Source organism: Eulemur rufifrons, chromosome 29, assembly GCF_041146395.1.
Source record: "Eulemur rufifrons isolate Redbay chromosome 29, OSU_ERuf_1, whole genome shotgun sequence".
Lineage (NCBI taxonomy): Eukaryota > Metazoa > Chordata > Mammalia > Primates > Lemuridae > Eulemur > Eulemur rufifrons.
This window is the reverse complement of record NC_091011.1, coordinates 83,076,495-83,096,833: the sequence shown is the minus strand read 5'-3', so window position 1 is coordinate 83,096,833 and position 20,339 is coordinate 83,076,495. Positions and strand designations below refer to the sequence as shown.

The window sequence follows — 20,339 nt, the reverse complement described above, 5'->3', positions numbered from 1 at the left end:
AGGGATGGGGGGAGGCCCAGTGACCACTGTAATAGCTGTAACTACCAAAATATTCACAACATTCAGATGATCTAATCTGAAGCCACTGCCAAAACCAACAAAGAAATAGCCTGAATTTCCTTGACCCTATAGGGGAATGCAAAGGCTCAAACCAATCTTAGTGCATTTATCAAAATCTTTGGCATTTTAAAGCAGGGAAGGGCGAGTCTCTATGCACAGAGTTCTTTTAAACTTGAAATCCACACAGTAAACACAACTTGATAAATCTGTCGATGTAAAAAAATAAATAAACTTGAAATCCTAAATCTTTACAATTTGAAAACAACCATACATGTATAGGTGCAAACACACTTCTATAAATACAATATATACACTTAGTAAAGTGCCTTGTGAGACATATTCCTCAATAAAAAGGCTTGATTTAAAAAATATGTGAATTAAAATCATTTCAACTAAATGGATCAATTCAAAGAGTATCAGAGATTCTCTTAAGTTAAATGTCAAGATGTCAAAGTATAAGCCAAAGAAGGCTTATAAATCAATGACTTAAAAAATGTAAAAAGAAAGCTAAGGTAGCTGAGTTCTACACATGACTCTTTTGGTGCTAAAAACATGATTTGAAACTTATCTCAGTTTCTCCATCTCTAAAATGGGGGACAATAGGACAAATGGTAACAACAGAAAGATCAAAGGGATTAATAAGATACAAGAAATCATTTCAGTGCTTAAGTCTAAAGTGACAGATTAACAAAGTGTAGTTACTGTAAGAGTTTTCATAAACGTGAAAGACTTGTATTATCTTCAATGGTCTAATAATATGATTGAACTGGTAAAATCTGCTGAGCCTGGTAATCATTTAAATACTCTCTAACAAATTAAGAGCAGTAGATAAGAATAAAATGTTGACCTTCACCTTGTGACAAAGACCCAACAAGTGTGTGACTCTGATATCTACAAAGGCAAACTTATAAAGTCAACAATGGTGTGGTGGAATAAAAAGAGTTGCAAATTCTTTGCCACTTCTCCCACTAAATGTACTCTATTTTCCCTCCACTTGAATCTGAGCTGCCCTTTTGACCAAAAGAATGTGGTAGATGTGATACTATTGAATGTCCAAGGCCCGGCCTTAAAAGATCTCCAGCCTTTGCCTTTTAAAATGCTTCCTATTTGAAGCCAGCTGTCACATAAGAAGTCCAACTACCCTGAGACTACCCTGCTGCAAGGTCGTGTGGAGAGACAGAAGCCATGTGGAGAAGCCTGAAGGTCCCAGACACATAGTGAATGAAGTCTTCTTGAACCTTCTAACCCAGCCCACACTGCAGCTGAAGCAGCCACGTGAATGATCCCAGCTGATGCCATGCCAAGCTCTGTGCATCTGAGCCTTCGTGAATTTCTGACTTGAAAAACTATGAGAAATAAAAGTGGTTGTTGTCTTAAGCCACGAAGTTCCTGAGTAATTTGGTAGGCAGCAAAAGATAATCAAACCAAAAGAACCACCACTATAATTGAGAATTCAGACATACTCATTGCTTCCACAATCAGAATAGCTTTCAGAAAAAGACATTAAGAAAAAAACAACAGTGATTACCAATTCAAGAAAATATAACTATTATTGCTCTAAAACCTTCTTCAGTAGGCAAGAGCAATGTCAGTGAAGGTCATGTCAGTTGCTCTAATTTCACTCAAATCAGATAATGAGACACTATTTCACCTATTACTATTAATCACCACCACTCACTATGGCCTCTTGCTTCCTAGCAACACTGCTGCTTTGGTCCAGGTGCACCAAATCTTGATAAGTGCACTTAGAGCAGCAGTAGCAGCCTGAGTCTGACCAGCATTCAGCTGTCAACAGTTCATCCTCTAAAATCTCATACAAAACCAAAGAGGGTTTTGGAGGAAGAGCTGCCATTTCTACCCTTAGGTTCTCTAGACCAAGACTATAATCAGGTCCAAGCAGACCCATCCTAGTATCTGGGAATTTAAGGAGAACAGACTTGCCACCAGATCTACCTATTCTGGGGTATACCCTGCCAAGCTACTATTTTCTAGTGTTTGCCCCAGTAAATTAAGATGTCCACAACATTTACATCAGACTTCTCTGAACATCAGACACCCTAGCACTCTGACTTGGGCATTCGCCACATCTGTCCTGGGAGCCAGAGGAGTCTCCACGGCTGCCCATCAGTTCCTGCTTGGAGAATTAGTAGTGAACATAAAACAGCACAGGGAGAGAGTTCTGGTGCTATAGGAACTGACTCCAATTTAGAGGAAGATTTTTAACTTAACTTTCAAATGTTAATTAAATTCTGTTCGTTTGGCAGCATGTTATCCATTGACAAGACAGAACTAAAAATCGAGGAGCAAGCACCTTTCTGGAGACTCAACAGCCTGGCTGACAATATGACTGTACTATGCCACCCAAAATAGAGGTTATCAAAAAGTTTTAAAGGCTGAGAAATGGAGAGAAACTATTTCTGCAAGAATACTCTCACAAGTTTATCTGGCCTGCAATATTGAAAAAAGCGAGTTTTACTGTAAGGTATGGAATCCTTACCTAACCAAAATATCAAATTCAACAAAACCTAAGAATAGCCTAGTTTCAGACCTGGATTCAAAATAGAAATTGCATCTGTCTCCTTGAAAATCCCCTCCAGGTCATGGATCAGTACTAATGATTTTGTGGATTTTCTTACCTGACAGCAAACTTCAAGTTCTCTGTGCATGAGGTTAATTTTATCACTATTTAAACATTTATGTGGCAGTTATCAAAAGTAAAATGATTTTACATTCTGTCTCTGTTAATCTCCAGAAAAAGGAATCAAGGCACACAGAAAAATGAAGTGACTTGTTCTGGGTGTCACTGTTAATGGTAAACAGTGTAATGAGAACACACTGCCTCCATCTACAGACACTGCTTTGCACACCAAGGGGTTACACATTTAAGCCAACAATGGTTAAACAGACAGTTTTGTTTTACAATGAGATATGAAAAACTAGATTTCTTCAGAATCATAACATCTGGAGGAGGGGCTTGCGCAACGCAATCCTCATATTCCCTCTGTTATGCAGAATTCAACAAGAAATGAATATTTTTCTGTTTCTAGTGTACTTCAGTCTTAAACACTTGAAAACACACAGCCAACGGTATGACAGACATGTCACCAAGCAGGTGACATTTTGGAAGGTGCTGCCACTGCTCAAAAGGGCAAAAACATGTATTTCTATTATCACAGTTTCAAAAAGAGTGCAAAATTGAAAAAGGCGTGCAACGGTGTGTGGTCACAGGGCTGACAACCAGGGGAAAACTATGACACCCTGTTACGATGATAGCTGCAGTCGTGGCTCCTCACTGTCTGTCTCCAGACACAAACAAGCTGCGACAAATGAGCCTTCGACCAAAGGACACGTTCTGCCTGCCAGGGAAAGCCCAGGCTCCAGCGGGGCAAAACTAGTGCAGTCTTTGGAAGATCAACAATTATTTTCTTTTACAAGATTTAATATATAAGAGAACATTTCACTTCTCAGCAAGAAACATTTCCCCCTCAAAGAAACAATGAAATTCAAACCTAAATTCTAAATACCTATAATTCCATTCATATTATCCCATCATCTTCATTAGCGCCATTACATGCTTAACTTCAGGTATCTATTGTTCTCAATTATTTCATTCTCCAGGAACGATTTTTAACCCAAAGAACATTCCTCCAACAAGTGTATGAAAACTAAACTGACCCTATGCGTAAAACTCTACATGGAAACTTAACCAAAAATCTTCTCTCCTAAATCCTCCATGTAAGTGAATGTTAAATATTTCCTAGCCAGGGCTCCCCTATGTTACTACTTGAACAAGATCTTTAACATAGAACTTAATGAAAAAATATACGTTATTGCAGGCTCCCTCTTACTTTACCAGACTGAGCACTCTCTCTTTTGTTTATCTTATTCCCCAGTACCTAGCACATAGCTGGCCCCAATAATTTAACACTAAAGCATCATTAAAATATCCGTCATCTTGGAAACCAGGCCGACAGGTAGACCATATCATTTTACAGATTTTCTAACAGACCCTCAAGTTTACAAATCCTTTTTACCCTTCTTTGTATTCCCTTATTATCCACCAAAGCCTGTCTTGTTTATTTCACTATTAGACAAACTTCAAGTAATATAACCCATAGACTCTCCATTAGCCTACAAAATAGTTTGCCTGCCTTAGTCTCGTCAGTCCTGTCCACTGCTACCACACTAATCTTCCTTCATTTCATCACACCCTAATCAAAATCCCCAAAGGTCCGATATCAACCTACAGCAAAGGTCCTCAAACAGACTTAGGGCCCCAGCCCCAGAGTGTCTGCTTCAATCAGTCTAAAGCAGGGATAAAAATTTGCATTTTTTAACATGTTCCCAGATGATGCTGATGATACTAGTCTGGGAAATATACTTTGAGAACCACTGGTCCAAAGCAATTATTCCCAAATAACAGGATCCTAAGCAAATACATCAGAATCACCTTAAGAGCTAAAAAACACAGAATATAGTCTTTATCCACAGCGGTGCTCATTCAGAAGGTGTGGGATGGGGCTAAGAATCAATCCCTAGGTAAATTGATTATGTAGCCAGGTTCGGAAACTATGTTTCTAAAGATAAACCACAAACCGCTTAGATGACACTTAAAGCTTTCCACAACCTGCACTCAAATCTACCTATCCAAGTTTATCTTCTAGCCCACAATATAAACCTCCAGTTATAGTTAAACCCCTTTGTGTACTTATCCCTGAATACCCCGGTTCATTCAGTCCTTTCATGCCACTTATTATTATCTTATTAGCTTTTCCACCTATCTGCAGCGCCATGTCCCATCTCCTCTACCTCCAAGGGTCAACTCATCACCTATCTCAAAAACTTCTCTTGGTCTATTCCACGTCTCAGAATGATTATATTATGCATTACATCAACTACTGTCATATTTAGCAACATTAGTTCATCTGTGTGTCTGTGTCATTACATATCCAGTTTATTGATGGGTTTCTAGCCTAATATTCCTCAGTACTGTGTAATCCGAAAGAATTCTGAGGGAACTGGAAAAGACAGGAACCTAAAAACAATTTAGAAGTTGTATAACAATTTTCACTGTATAGCAATCAATGTAAAATATTTACATGAACCTCTTATTCAAAAGTGCTTTATTGGCCGGGCACGGTGGCTCACTCCTGTAATCCTAGCACTCTGGGAGGCCGAGGCGGGCGGATCGTTTGAGCTCAGGAGTTCGAGACCAGCCTGAGCAAGAGCGAGACCCCATCTCTACTAAAAATAGAAAGAAATTATATGGACAGCTAAAAATATATATAGAAAAAATTAGCCGGGCATGGTGGTGCATGCCTGTAGTCCCAGCTACTCGGGAGGCTGAGACAGGAGGATCCCTTGAGCTCAGGAGTTTGAGGTTGCTGTGAGCTAGGCTGACGCCACGGCACTCACTCTAGCCTGGGCAACAGAGTGAGACTCTGTCTCAAAAAAAAAAAAAAAAAAAAAAAAAAAAAGTGCTTTATTCTCAAATCTATGGATTGATAATAAAGTTGAGTAGAATAGATAGCTAAGAAACAATCAGCAATAGATTAACTGAAGTCATGACTATGGTCATTCTTCTAAACATGTTTAAGAAAAAAAAGATGAGGGCGGAAAAGTAGATAGCTAAGAGGAGAAGAAAATGGAGGAAGAGAAATACAGGAAAAAGACAAGGAACATTGTCATAGCTTGGCCTCAAACTAATTAAGCAAAATACATGAAATGTTATTGCTACACTTGACCTCTCACCTTTTATTAGATAAGTTTTTGTTTTATGTTCTCTATCTGTAAACTTATGTCATTGGTACATATGTGTACTAACATGAAATAGCAACAGTATTGCCAAGTATATAATTAATTTGGGGACTGACAGATGTAACACATAAGTGATGCCTCTACTGAGTCTTAAACACATGTTATCTACTTTCCTTTAAACTGTAAAATTTCCAAGGATCCACAGAAAACTAAAAAAATGAAGACCATGAACCCATGATAAAAATATCACTTCTGGAAAGCAGATTAGCATCCAACTGCTGAGAGATGGAGTGGGGAATGGTGAGTGGCTGCTAATGGATACAAGGTTTTTGAGGGGAGGTAAAAAAGTTCTAAAATTATATTATGGTGATGGCTGTACAACTCCAAAAATATACTAAAAAAACATTGAAATTTATACTTTAAATAAATAAACTTTATGGCATGTAAATTACATATCTCCAAAAAGTTGTTTAAATAAATATATAAACAACTATTTCATAACTTGAAGATAGGATCCCCAAATCATTCATTTCAAACTACACGTACAAAAAACATAGCTCATTTAAAAAGCCAGAAACCCATATTTTTAATGATTTTTATATTTCAGTTGTTAATGTGTGATGGAAATAAAAGTTGCTTAATTTATTGCAGCATTTTTAATATGATAATGAGTTTTTTCAAAAGTGTAAGAAATATATATATTTGACAATTACAAAGTAAGTAGAGGAACAAATATATCCTTGCTCATAATCATAACTAATTCTTCATGATAGTATTATTAATAGGATCCTAATCAATTTAATAGTTGTTTTGAATATAGAACATTAGTCCAAGTTAGGCAAAGACAAGAGGTCATAAACATTTATTCAGAAAGTATTTTATAACCTTGCCAGGGTAGGATTATATAGTCCATAATTTCTAGGGTTTGATGTATTCAAGTTTTAAATGTCCAAAGTTACTATGATACAAATAATTCCATTTGATATTATATATTCTAATAATGTATGATATATTTGTATAATACCAGTTATTTTTATTAGCATTTCATGATATATGTTTTCATTATTATACTTTTTTTTTCTTTTTGAGACAGAGTCTCACCCTGTCGCCCAGGCTAGAGTGTAGTGGTGTCATCATAGTCACTGCAACCTTAAACTCCTGGGCTCAAGCAATTCTCCTGCCTCAAACTCCCGAGTAACTGGGACTATAGGCAAGCACCACCACATCTGGCTAATTTTTCTATTTTTTTGTAGAGACAGGGTCTCACTCTTGCTCGGACTGGTCTTAAACTCCTACCCTCACACAATCTTCCCACCTCGGCTTCCCACAGTGCTAGGATTACAGGCATGAGCCACCATGTCCAGCCCCATCCTTATACTTTTAATCTTATATTCAAAGTATATCTTTTAAGCCCAAAATGAGAAATTTGTATTAAAAAAGGAGTGGGGTATATTTTTCAGAAATGCCACTGTCATAAGAGGAAAAGACAGACTATGGAAATGTTCAAGTTTAAAAGAAATGAAAAAGACAAATGCCACTGTGATAAAAGAAAAAATTACTAGAAATGTTCAACTGCAAAGTGTAATACCTGATCCTAGATTGTTTTCCTACTTGAGGGACAAAAAAATCCTGCTATATAGAACATTATTGAGCTGATTGATAAAACTAGAATATAGACAACAGATTACATAACTTGCTGTCAGTTTTTCAGAGAAATGTGTGTGCACATGTGAGAAATATGTGTGCACGTGTATATATACATACATTAATAGTTAACAATGTGATAAAATGTTAACAATAGCTGTTTCTGAATAAAGAGGTATATAAGTGCTCTTTGTACTATTCTTACAACTTTTCTAAAAGTTTGAAATTATTTAAAAACAAAAACATAATAAAATAACTTAAAACATATCTCTTAGAAACAGCATGGTTGGGTCTTGCTTTTTTGTTTTTTAATCCAGCATGATCTTTGCCTTTTAATTGGAATATTTAGTCCATTTAAATTTAATGTAATTATTGATATGATTGGTATAAGTCAAACATCTTGCTTTGAGTTCTATTCAACCTATCTTTGTTCTTTATCTTTTTTTCTTCTTTGTTGTTTTTCTTCCTCTCCTGCTTTCTTTTGGATTAAACAAATAAGTATTCATGTTCAATTTTATTCCATCTACTTGATTTTTAGCTATATATCTATTTTACAATTTTAGTATTTGCTCTAGGGATTAAGACATGCATCCTAAATTTATCATAGTCTACCCTAAACATTATGCCTCTTCATGTATAATGTAAGAAACTCACAACAGCACAGTTTCCTGTACCCTACTCCCATCCTTTGTGAAATTACTGTCATACATTTTACTTCAAATATATTATAAAAACTGTATCTACTATTGTTTTTGACTTAAGGAGAAATTAATATTCTTTAAACAAAAATAAAGAAATTATGAAATTTTTTTTTTCATAATTTTTGCCCACATATTTACCATTTCTGGCCCTCTTTATTTTTTCCTGTAGATCTGAATTACTATCTGGTATGATTTTCTTTCAGCCTGAAAAACTTTCTATAACATTTCTTGAAGTGCGGGTCTAGTGGTGACAAATTCCTTCAGCTTTAGTTCATTTGAAAATGTTTCTATTTTACCTTCATGTCAAAGGATATTTGCAGTTGATACGAAATTCTAGATTGACAATTTTTTGGTTTTTCCAGCACTTTTAGGATGGCATTCATTGATTTCTGGCTTGCATTGTTTCTGATGAGAAGTCACTGATAACTTTTTAATCACCGTTTGCCTATAGGCAATGTCTTTTTTCCTCTATTTTTTAGATTTTTCTTTGGTTTTCATAATGATGTGTCAAGGTGCTGATTTTCTTTGTGTTTATCTTACTTGGAACTTGTTGAGCTTCTTGCATCTATGGGTTTATATGTTTCAAATTTGGAAATTTGGGGGTCATTATTTCCTCTGATATTTTGCTGGCCCAATCTATGTCCCCTCTCCTTCTATACCTGCAACCATACAATTGTCAGGCTGTACAATATTGTCCTAGAGGATATTAGGACTTTGTTCATTTTTCCTTTTTCATCTATTTTCTATCTGTGCTTTGTTTTGGATGGTTTAGATTGATCTATATTCAAGTCCACTCATACTTTTCTTCAACAGAATGTAATCTCCTGCAAAATCCATCTGGTGAATTTTTCATTTCCGATGTTAATTCCTATCAACTTTTTAATCCTAGTTATGAGTCACATTTTCCTGCCTTTTCACAAGTATAATACTTGTATGTTAGACATTGTGGATGCTTTGTTATTGAGAATCTGGATTATGCTGTCTTACTTTATAGAGAGTGTTGTTCTGTCGGGCAATTAATTTATAGGTGGATCAAGCTGATAACCAGAGACACTTGGTTTGGGGCTTTGTTATGCGGCTATGTTATACTATGTTGGGGCTATGTTATACTATGTTATAGTAACCCTTTCTTTACAGCTAGAACAGCCCTACTCCTAAGGTATGACTTTTCTGAGGTCACAGCTGAAATCACAGGATGTTCAGCGAGCTCTCCCCACACTGGCTGGTCTGAACAACAACACTTCTGAGCATTTTATAACTTCTGAAACCTCCTTTCAGCTCACAGTCCCACAGTAGCTGTTTTCTGTTAACCCTTGTGGTGCGCACAGCTTCATATCTGACCAAAGGGCTAATAATTTGAAAAGTGTCCCCAGGGAGGATGCAGGGATGAATGTGGAGCTCATCTCATGTATTCTCTTCTCTCAGCTGATTGCCTGAGTCCATCCAGTTTTATAGTTGCTTATAGCAAAAGGTAACTTCATCATGACCAGAACTAGAAGTCCCTAATTATAATGATTTTTGAAATAGCTTTAAAATCTATTTTTTTAATTTTATCCTTAAAATAAACATGCTACATGAAAGGCAAACATATTTCCATAGGACAGATTAGCAATCCAAGACACAAATGTTGAATAACCAGCCTCCAACCCATAAAGATATTTTATCTAATACACAAATACTCATCAAGCACCTACCATGGGCACATGGTAACTCACCAAGTATAAAAATAACTCAAAGACTATAGTTCCAACCTATATTATTCCTACTGAACCATCAATAAAGAACATATATACCAAAAGATGTCTAATGAATGAATAACCAAGAATCATTTAATCTACCAGGAATATGTCTGTATTCTCAAAAATGACTATAATTTACATTTATGACTTATTTTTTCCTGCAAAGATTATTTGCCATTCCTACATAGCTACAGTTTTCAATTCCCTACATATACTTCATTTTTTTCATATTAGTAGGTGCTGTCTAAGTAAGTCACTTCTGTTTAGCTATGTCAAACTTGCTTCGGCTAACTCTTAATTGTATTTCTAATTTTCATCTGGCCAAATCAAATATCATTTGCTGGCACACAGAGAAATTATATAATACAATTTCTAAATACCATCTCGGCAGCATCATACAAAATAATAATGTTATTCCTCTAACCTTCAACAAATCAAAGTGATACATTCATACCTTACACATTTATTATCACCTCTCAAAATAAGCTCTTGACCTGCCATTTAACCAAATATATGCAGAAGTTGGCTATAAGGAAATAGTCAACAAAATTAAGCTACATATATGTTTATAAAATAGTGCTTAAGAACATATTAATATTTATTACCTTGATGTATGACTAATCCCAGTGAAGTAAGTACATCACAACAGAAAGCCAGATACTATAAACATTGAGAATCTGCTCCTATTTTTAAAGTCTGGCCAAAAAAAAAGGAGATTGCTCAAGGTTTTTTGAAGATGGTAGAAGTTAATGCCATCAGCAGCATGACCTTTAAATGGAAATATTACTTTCTCACCCTGTTTATGATTCTTAATATTTTAGGTGGTTGATTTTTTTTGCTGCCGTTGTTCTACATTGTTATTCTGAATCAAGATGACGCCCTTTGTAAAAGGCCCTTACCTGCAGAACATCTTGGATCTTCATCCACACGTCTGCCATATCATACAATTTGATATCTTCCTGCTGCGGCAGTGGAGTCACGACAGTGTCCTGCAGGTATCCCAGGACCACAGAGTGTGCAGTGGCTACAGCATTGAACTTGTCAAACAGTAACTCCAGCAGTTCTAGAAGCAATCTAGAGACAAAAACAAACAAACAAATGAATAACATTTACACACACACACACACACACACACACACACACAGAGAGATGGTTTACACTGGCCTGTAAGAAAAACATCAAACTAAGGCACAGTATGAATAGCTTACTACGATGTAAATAGCACAGACATTAGATTTAAACACATTCGATTTCAAACAGTTGTATGATCTAAGCAACTTTTTAAAACATATCTAAGCCTCAGTTTCCTCTACTATAAAATGGAAATAAGAATTTAAAAACCAATTGTAACATCCCTAATCCAGCAAGAACAGCTCAATAAATACTTATTTCCATTTTAACATATTTCAGTGATTATACTACTACTATTCTGTATTCACATAACCAACTTCTCCAAGGAATTCAGGCAATTTTTCAGACAATAGCTCAGATGTTACACAGAATATGCTATTCCCTAGCAATAAATTGGACACTTTGGTAAGGATATTAATCCTTTTAGTCATGGAAAGCTATGCTTACTATCATTCAAATGTATGGCCTGAGCTGCCGGAAAAGAAATACACACCTGCCAAGCAATCTGACTTTCACCATGGGGAGCAGCTTAGGCATCCACATTATCTCATTTATCATAGCGAGATACGCTGGACACATATTATTACATCAATTTTATATACTCAAGGACACAAAATGAGGTTGCAAGGCAGCTGGGCCTAGAACAAAAGTTTATTTCCATGTCAGTGCATTTAGCCACCTACCTCTCACTACAGTTCTAGAATGTAGATGTATATTTAGAAACAACTCAGAGCTTTATGTCATAGATGCAAAGTAATTCCTCTACCGCTGAGCCCTACAGCTTCACTGATCACTCAAGCCTGGAGTCAGCCTTTCCCCCTCTGAACTTGCATAGTATTTTATCCTGCTTTTAAGGAACTTCAACATGTGGCTCACATATGTGGCTCAATAAATGTGGGTCACATTTATTTATATAGAGATATTTTACCTCCCTTCTCCATTATTAGTCTTTCAGGGTAGGTACCACCTTATATATCTCTGCATACTTAGGAACACTTAGAACAATGATCACCAAATCTGTGCTGAATGAATTTGATGTGTATACCTCGAACAAATACAGAAAACCTCGGAACGTGAGCTTTATTGTATATTGTGTGGCTCTCAGTTCATGGTTCTTAAAAAGACTAATAAACCAACCTGCAAAGTAGAAAAGCAGAAGAGCTTGTCAGCAGTGTCAATTAACAAGATTTTATTACCATAAATAAGAGGTTATAACTACAATCTCATCAAAATGTACAGCATATTATCTATTCCTATGGCTTCTTTATTGCCCAATTATTGTAATTAATGTGCCCATGTGACATCCCATAACTTTCTTACCATAAAACCCTAATATCTATTTGACATTGTAATTTAGATGAGACAAAATCAATAGAATTTATGTAGTACTTCCAGTCTAGAATATACAAACATAATCCACAAATACACTTTGTATTTATAAATAGAAGCCATTCTACATTTTGAATGATGATTCTTTTTAATCTTGTAAAGGTCAATTCATATTTCTACTCACATATACCTTAAATAATTCTTCCTTCTCATTTGTGTTATCAGAGAACTCAAACATCAATAGAGAGAGGTACAAAATATGGAAAGATGTGTCTAAACATAAAGCTGAAATAGCTAATTCAGTGTAGGGAAATGATCTGTATAAAACTGGTATCTGGCATTACACAGATCAGTAATTTAATCAGTAAATACTTGATTAAGTGAAGGTTCTACTTTTCCAATAAATATTTATGTTAAGTATGTAAGATTGTGGTTCCCAATATGAATCCACAGACCATAACCTATTTTTTCAGTGGTGGATGGCAAAATAAGAAAAATACGAATGATACATTGACTTTTCACAAAGGTAAATTTATTTAATTTTACATTCTTTGTATTCTCCTGGTAGGAAAATCTCAGTTATATTCTGTCATGATGGCAGTTATGTTGCCAAATGTCCTTAATGAACAAAATTAAAACTTGATAATTATATATTATACCACAGCATTTTCTGAAATTATATTGATCCATGGCATTCAGAAGCCTGAGGCACACTGGTGTCCAATGTCCCAAAGGCATGAAGTTCTAGGTACGGGATTGTGAACCAGCAACAAAGTTTTAATGGGAAAGAAGTGGCTCCTCTGTTAGGGATACCGTTATCTGGTTATCTCCAGGGCCAATGAGCTCCATGACTGCACACCTTGTCTGTCTGTCAAGAACAACAGCTGCTTAGCAACCAGGAGCCGTGCTCCATTTAGAAAAAAAACCCAGTGGAGAAATGAGGTGTAAGATGAAATTCATAGTATCTATTAACGTCATGGAAATAGCCATCCCTTGATAAAATGCTGACACATGGCCAGCTTCTGCCCTTCTTGGAGGTTCAAGGCCAAGACAGTTCTGTTCCTATAGTGTGGCCATCATAGCCACAAGACAGGCTACACAGGGAAGAGAGAAAGGAGGTGTAATAGTAGCTAGGAAGAGACCAGAAGTGGAGAGACTCTACTTGTAGCTATATCTACTTTGAGACCTCTACCTATTTCAAAGAAAAAGAAGTTCTGTTACCTTACCAAAGCAAAATCATGCCATATTATTAATAAAACCTGCAGTTATAACATCAAAATTAAAAACATTACTTCAAATGATACCAACAAAAAAAAAATGAAAAGGAAATCCACAAAATGGGAAAAAATATTTGCAAATCATAGATCTGATACAAGACTTCTTTCTAGAATACCTAAAGAACTCTTACACTCATGATAAAGAAGGCAATTGAATTTAAAAATGGACAAAGGATTTGAATATACATTGCTCCAAAGAAAATATGAATGGCCAATAAACAAACAAAAAGATGCTCAACATCATTAGCCATCAGAAAAAAACCAAATCATAATAAGTTAGAACTTCAATCCACCAAGATGGCTATAATCAAAAAGATAAACAATAAAAAGTGTTCAGTAAGGATGTAGAGAAATTAGAACTCTCATACAGTGCTGGTGGGAATGCAATGTGGCATAGCCACTTTGGAAAACAGTTTGGCAGCTCCTCAAGACATTAAACATAGAGTTACCATATGGACCTAGTAATTCCATTCCTACCTACCCAAGAGAAATGAAAACACACGTGCACACAAAAATTTATACAAAAATGTTCAAAGCAGCACTCATAAAAGGTAGAAACGATCTACATGTCCATCAGCTGATGAATGGATAAGCAAAATGTGGTATATTCACACGATAGAATATTATTTGGCCATAAAAAGGAATAAAGTATTGATACATGACGCAATAGGAATGAACCTTGAAATTATTATGCTAAGTGGAAAAAGTCACAGAAGACTACAGATTGTATGATTCTATTTATATGAAATATTAAGGATAGGCAAATTTTTAGAGACAGAAAATGCATCAGTGGTTACTTAGGCTGGGGGTGGGTGGGAAATGATTGATAAAGTATGTGGAGTTTGTTTTAGGGAGGACAAAAATGTTCCACAACTAGAAAGTGGTGGTGATTGCAAAACCCTATGAATATACTAAAAACCACTGAATCATATACTTTCAATAGGTAAATTGTACAATGTGTGAATTATATCTCAACATAGGTGTCTTTAAGAAAATAATAAAACAGCATTTGTGGCTCTGAGTAAGGACAGTGACGGCCTAACACCTGTCCAGCAGTGAAGAGGAAATACATGGAACAGCGAACGAGGAAGCTGGTGTCACAAAAGTGACGCATAGTGAAATCTGATTCCTTTAAATTCTTACCACCACGAGGACATTAACTTTTCCCTTTTTGTTCACTTGGTTTTTGTTGTTTGTTTCTGCTTCTTACATAAGCAACATGTAAGAAACAAAAAATTTCCGTTCCTTTCCAGCACGGACACTTTCTACACCTTTAATTATGAAAAATATTTCTCAACTTCTCCAAGTATCCCCATCTGTAAAATTAAAGCATTAATTAATACCTGTTCTAGGAGCCTCACACAGCTGCTAGAAGGATCAAATTAGAAAACAGAACTAGTTGAGCCAAATGGCACAATACTAAAGAGAGGGGAGGGTTCAGAATTCCTGTGTCATCTGGATTTCTCGCTTGAACAACACTGAAGAGGACGATTACCTTTCCAGAGGGAGAGAGAGAGAAAGAATTAAAATTAAGTTAGAAATCCGGAAGGAGAATTGTTGGGTTTAGATCTGCATATGTTAAGTTTAAGGTGTTTGTCCTTAGGTATTTGGCTATGCATGTATGGAGTTTAGAAGAGAAATTGATACTGGAAATTTAAAAAGTGATAAATGTTTGAGAGGACGAAAACACTCAGAGATCATACGCAGAATAAGAAAAGCAAGCAAGGTCCGGAGCCCACACTCCAGGAAATAAAAGACGGTGAGAAAGTATCTAGAGAGGAAGAAAGAAGCCAAGGAAGATTTTAGAAGACAAAAGGATAAGAGAATATCAACAGAGTCAAAGGCTACACACAGGTCAAGTAAGGTAAAGAGAGAGAAATTTACACCGCGCTGGCCACCAGTGAGTTTGGCAAAAAGGGTTTCCGTGGAGCATGAAGGGAACTCAGCAGTGGGATGACCAGTGAATGGCTGATAAGCAAAAAGAGGCCAAAGTCAATCACACACTTTACAAAGGCACACTGTTCCTCGCCAGCGTGTACGCTCCTTGGAAGAGAAAAGGAAAAAGGAAGAAGATTCTTGCCTGATGCATCAAAGAATAAAAGAGACTGGGGATCACTCAAATAAACAGGATGTAAATCTGCACTAGTCTGGCCCAATTTAATGCTGCCAGAAATAAACTGAAATATGTTAATATTCCTTTACACTCTCCAACTAACTGCCCACACGACGAGAGATTGAAAAGCGTTTGCCTTTAGCTGCAGACACATTCAGGATGACCTAAACACACAGAGCCCCATTAAAATCATTCCCAATCCCACTCTCACCACAAAATAGTTAATGAAAGTAGAAATAAAACATTATGTTGCAGTTAGCTCAGTTGCTTACTTACAATTAGGATCAAGATTTTCACCACTGATCTAACAGACAAAAGAATAGGCAAAATCATTAAATTACTTGATCATTCCCTAAACTGAACTGAATTATTAAATAGTAAAAGCCCAAGAACCTTAGAGATTTGAATTTCAATTAATTGTAATTTCTGTCCTTCAGAAAAAAATACAGGCACGTGCCCCTCTCACAGGTTATTTCTAAAGTCACAAAATAATAAGCAATGATACATAATACAGCATCACAGCTGAAAGAAACTCTTAGTCCTGGGATAGCAATGCTGTATAAATGCCACTGTAAAGCACTGGCGTTAGAAAGCTAGACTTCAATACCAGCTCTCTGCTAAACAGACATGAGACTTTCAATACATCATGGGAATTCTCCACATCTCAGGTTCCTCAGTCACAATCTCCTAATCATAAATTGAGTGTGAGGATTAATGTATGGGAATGTACACTTAAAAAAAAAAAGCAAACCAGAAGTTACAATGAATTGACTTCTGTACCTTTAACAGTTAATGTCTAGAGAGAACAAAAGGGAGATGAGAGATATTCCAGATGTTCTCAAGGCCTAGCTGCATCTGTCCTTCATACAGTTTGGTTAGTAAACCCTGCTTGTATTCTATAAGATACATATGATCATTCTAACAAAAACCCCTTCTTTGATTAAGTTAGTTCAATTTGTCTTTCTATCATTTACGACCAAAAGAGGCCCAATTCACAGAATAAGAGCTGATGCCCTCATTCTTCTGTGATTCTGTAGTCCCTCGAAACAAACTATTACAATGAACTGAGAGAAGCCACAAAATAACAATATGCATAGCCTCCTGGGCCAGAAAGTGAGGGCAGAATTCCTATTTTATCCTTCTTTGTAAAACACATCTCCGTCAACACCTGGCCCAATGTCCAGAATGGAGAAAACACTCACACTCCGTCAAATTTTGCAGGCAACTGAGTTCATAAGCAAAAGAACGAACAATGTAGGGTGGCAGTATTAGGAGAAGTCTAGGATTAAAGACGCTGACCTGGGGTCCTTCCTCCACATGGAGCACACAGCTAAAGCCGTCATAATGGAGGAGAACCCTAAGAAAGTAAGGCTAAAAAAAAATTAGCCAGGCGTGGTGGCATGCACCTGTAGCCCTAGCTACTCAGGAGGATCACTTGAGCCCAGGAGTTTGAGGCCGCAGTCGTAAGCTAGATCACGTCACTGCACTCCAGCCTGGGCAACAGAGAGAGATGTTGTCTTTAAAAAAAATAATAATAACACTGCAATAGAATCCATTTTATGTAAAAAATAAAAAACCCAGAAAAGTGTCAAGATGAATAAAGTATTCTTTAAACACACATCCAATTACCTGGCAGGTTCTAAAAACAGTCTTCTTATAGATGTAAGTAAAATGTTACTTATTCCCCTGGATTTTCTACTAACTGCCTATCGACAGCAATCCCTATGTATCTCATCTTCAAGTGCCACTACGGGAAAAAGGCAGAGGGCTAAGAAACAGCAAATGTTAAGGAACAGTCACAGTTGCACAAGCCAAGAAATATCTATGGTGTAAAGCTACATCATCAAGCTGTGAAAAATGTTCAATATTTAAGGTGAGATAAGACTATCTGAATCTAAATTTAACATCCAGGGAACCTTGAATTAGTCATTTGGCTGGAAAACCTGAGTTTGCAGCCAAGAAGCTGCCTTACTTGGTCACGAAGCAAAGATACACACAAGGTAGAAGTCAGTTGTGTTCTACTACTTACCTGCTGAGACCTTAGTATCAGGGTTCTATGTTTTCCCACTGACAGACAAAGGCAATAATCACAGAATGGTTATTTGCCTACCACTATGCTCAAAAAGGTAAGAAAGTAGTGAACTCAGAGTTTAGATTTTATATGAAAAATTAAAAGAAACTGATCATCTATTATACCAAAATGGTCTTAGTTTTATCTGGCTACATCTCACACATTTTCTTAAGCTCAGCTGAGCTAGTATTTTTCATTTCAAATAGGACAAAGATCCCATTTAATCTTCAAGGTTATCTAATACCTACTTTTAAGGAAGAGAGATAAGTTTTACCACTTATTAATAACCGTCTTCATGTAAAAAGAAGTTACTATTTGAAGAGTGCTGACTAATTCTCCATCTGCACTATGAAAAGAACAGGAAAAAATTATTAGTAATATAGAAGGAAACACAGTAAAAATAACAAGAATACTGATCTGGGTCCTGACTCTAGTCCCTTCCTTCCTTCCTCTGTCACTTCCCTCCTTGTCAAGTCAGGTCTCTGAATTCTAAAGAGATGACCTCAAACCTCTCATTCTGATGTATGGTAAATCAGTGGCTAAAATTACAAAATAAACCCAGGCCCTCTTTCTTTCAATTGAAGTACCAGTATCATTCTTTCAAAAGCCTGTCCCTCATTCCAAAAGTAGTATTTCATCATAGGCGAACATTGAAAAAATTATCCATAAATCCACTTTCCAGAATTAACGAAAGTTAAGATTTTAGGTGCATATTCTTAGCACTTTGTTGTCTATTATTCTTAGTACAAGAATGTACAAGGTCTCTAGAGGAATTGTGTAGCTAACTAAATTTGACTCTCCAGTGAGCTAATTAGCATCCATTTATTCTGTGGCTGCTCAGTCCACCTCTTAACAGGTCCAGCTATCTCCGAGAGGCCTGCCATGGCTCACTTAGGGGGGTATGGGCAGGAAAATGGAAATGTCAGTACAAAGATTGCCCTTCTGAGGAAAAAGAAACTCAGGCCCAGAAAATGAGTTAGGAACATTATCTTTACATAAGCCAGAAAGCAAACTTACATGGTGGAAAAAGACCTCTTTCTAATCTTAATTCTACCACCAACGAACTGTCAAATTATTTATTTCGGCTTTTACATTTCTCTGGCTAAATCTAGGATTAACAATAATGCCCCTGCCTGTGATAAGGAGAGTGGTGAGGCCCACTCAGGTGAGATACCAGATGGCAGACTGCTTTGCAAAGCATGAATGTTATAAAACTGCAACACTCTATGATGTTTGTGATGTTAAGAAGAGCGTTCTCAAACTTTAGCATGCATAAGAATCATCTAAAGCATAGAGAACTGTGGGACTGCTCCTAAAGGATCCAATGTAATCACCCCCTCCATGGGACAATTTGCATTTCTCTCAAGTGACATTGGTGCTGTGGATCCTTGGACCCACTGTGAGTAGTGCTGAAACTTAAAAAAAAAAAAAAAAAAAATCACTTGCTCTTATTAAAAATTTATCTTCTTTGCACCTTTTTCTTATTTATTCACTCATTAAAATTCTTGGGTATTTGATATGTACCCAGCCCTAAATCAGGCTGCAAATGCAAAGTTAATCCCCATCCTGTGAACTCTCAGATCAATCCGATTAGAGACCATAACAAGGGATGGGCTAGGAGCTAGAGAAGCTCAGATAATAGAAACACAGCCCGAGATACAACTGAAGGGGCTTTAATCACATATGACACCACCCCTGCACATCACCAACGGCAGAGTTTCATTTGACACAAGTTTTTTTGTTAGTTTTGCAATGGAAAGATCCAGTGTCAGTTTGAACTTGGAGTACCTTTTGTATTAAAACACTAACGAGTGCACAAAAATACAAGACCTAAGGCAGCTCCCACTATCTGCCAGATAGAGAAATAGCCTTGATACAGCATGATGCCTGACATCTAAATGCACTTATAACAACTCATGAAATACATGTTGTCTATTATTCCTTTAACTGGTCAGATCTCTAATTTGAACCTGCTGTAGTATATAAAACAAGAGAAATCAAAAACAGATTTTTTTTTTTTACTTTGCCAAATACAAAGCAAAGATTTAAGCAGTGGTAATACTGAGTAAGCTCTCTAGCCTTTTCACCCAAGATACCGTTTTCTAAAGACTATAATCAAAGGACAATATAAATTCAGAAAGACAGCTCTCCAAGTTCATGTTTACAAAAGTACTATAAACATTATTGACATTACTAATTCACCTTATACACTATGGAGCTATTATCAATTAATTTATTTAAGTCCTACTAGAAAGTATATAGACTTGGGACCTTCCATGGTAATGAGTTGTATATTTTAGTTAACAATTGGAGTAATAAGTCCCATATGTAAAAGAATTAATTCCTTTCATTTGCTCTAAAAATATTTCAGTAAAGCTGCAGGGGATATATCCTAGTTGAAGAATAGTGGAATTTCTTCTATATGTCCCTGGTTCATCCTATTCATCCCCTTCAATATTTAATAGTTGGGTATATTTAAAGCGTGTTCTCACTGATACGTGTAATCAAAAGTAGAGA

The 20,339-nt window shown here is 36.3% G+C and overlaps 1 protein-coding gene across 1 annotated transcript in view; it reads right to left on the bottom strand.

Moving 5' to 3' along the window:
• The window catches only part of EXOC4 (exocyst complex component 4), a 738,581-nt gene that overhangs the window by 621,939 nt on the left and 96,303 nt on the right, over positions 1-20,339 (bottom strand). Inside the window, exon 7 of the mRNA XM_069462610.1 lies at positions 10,801-10,975. Within this exon, the coding sequence (XP_069318711.1) occupies positions 10,801-10,975 (175 nt within the window). The remainder of the gene's footprint in view (positions 1-10,800; positions 10,976-20,339) is intronic.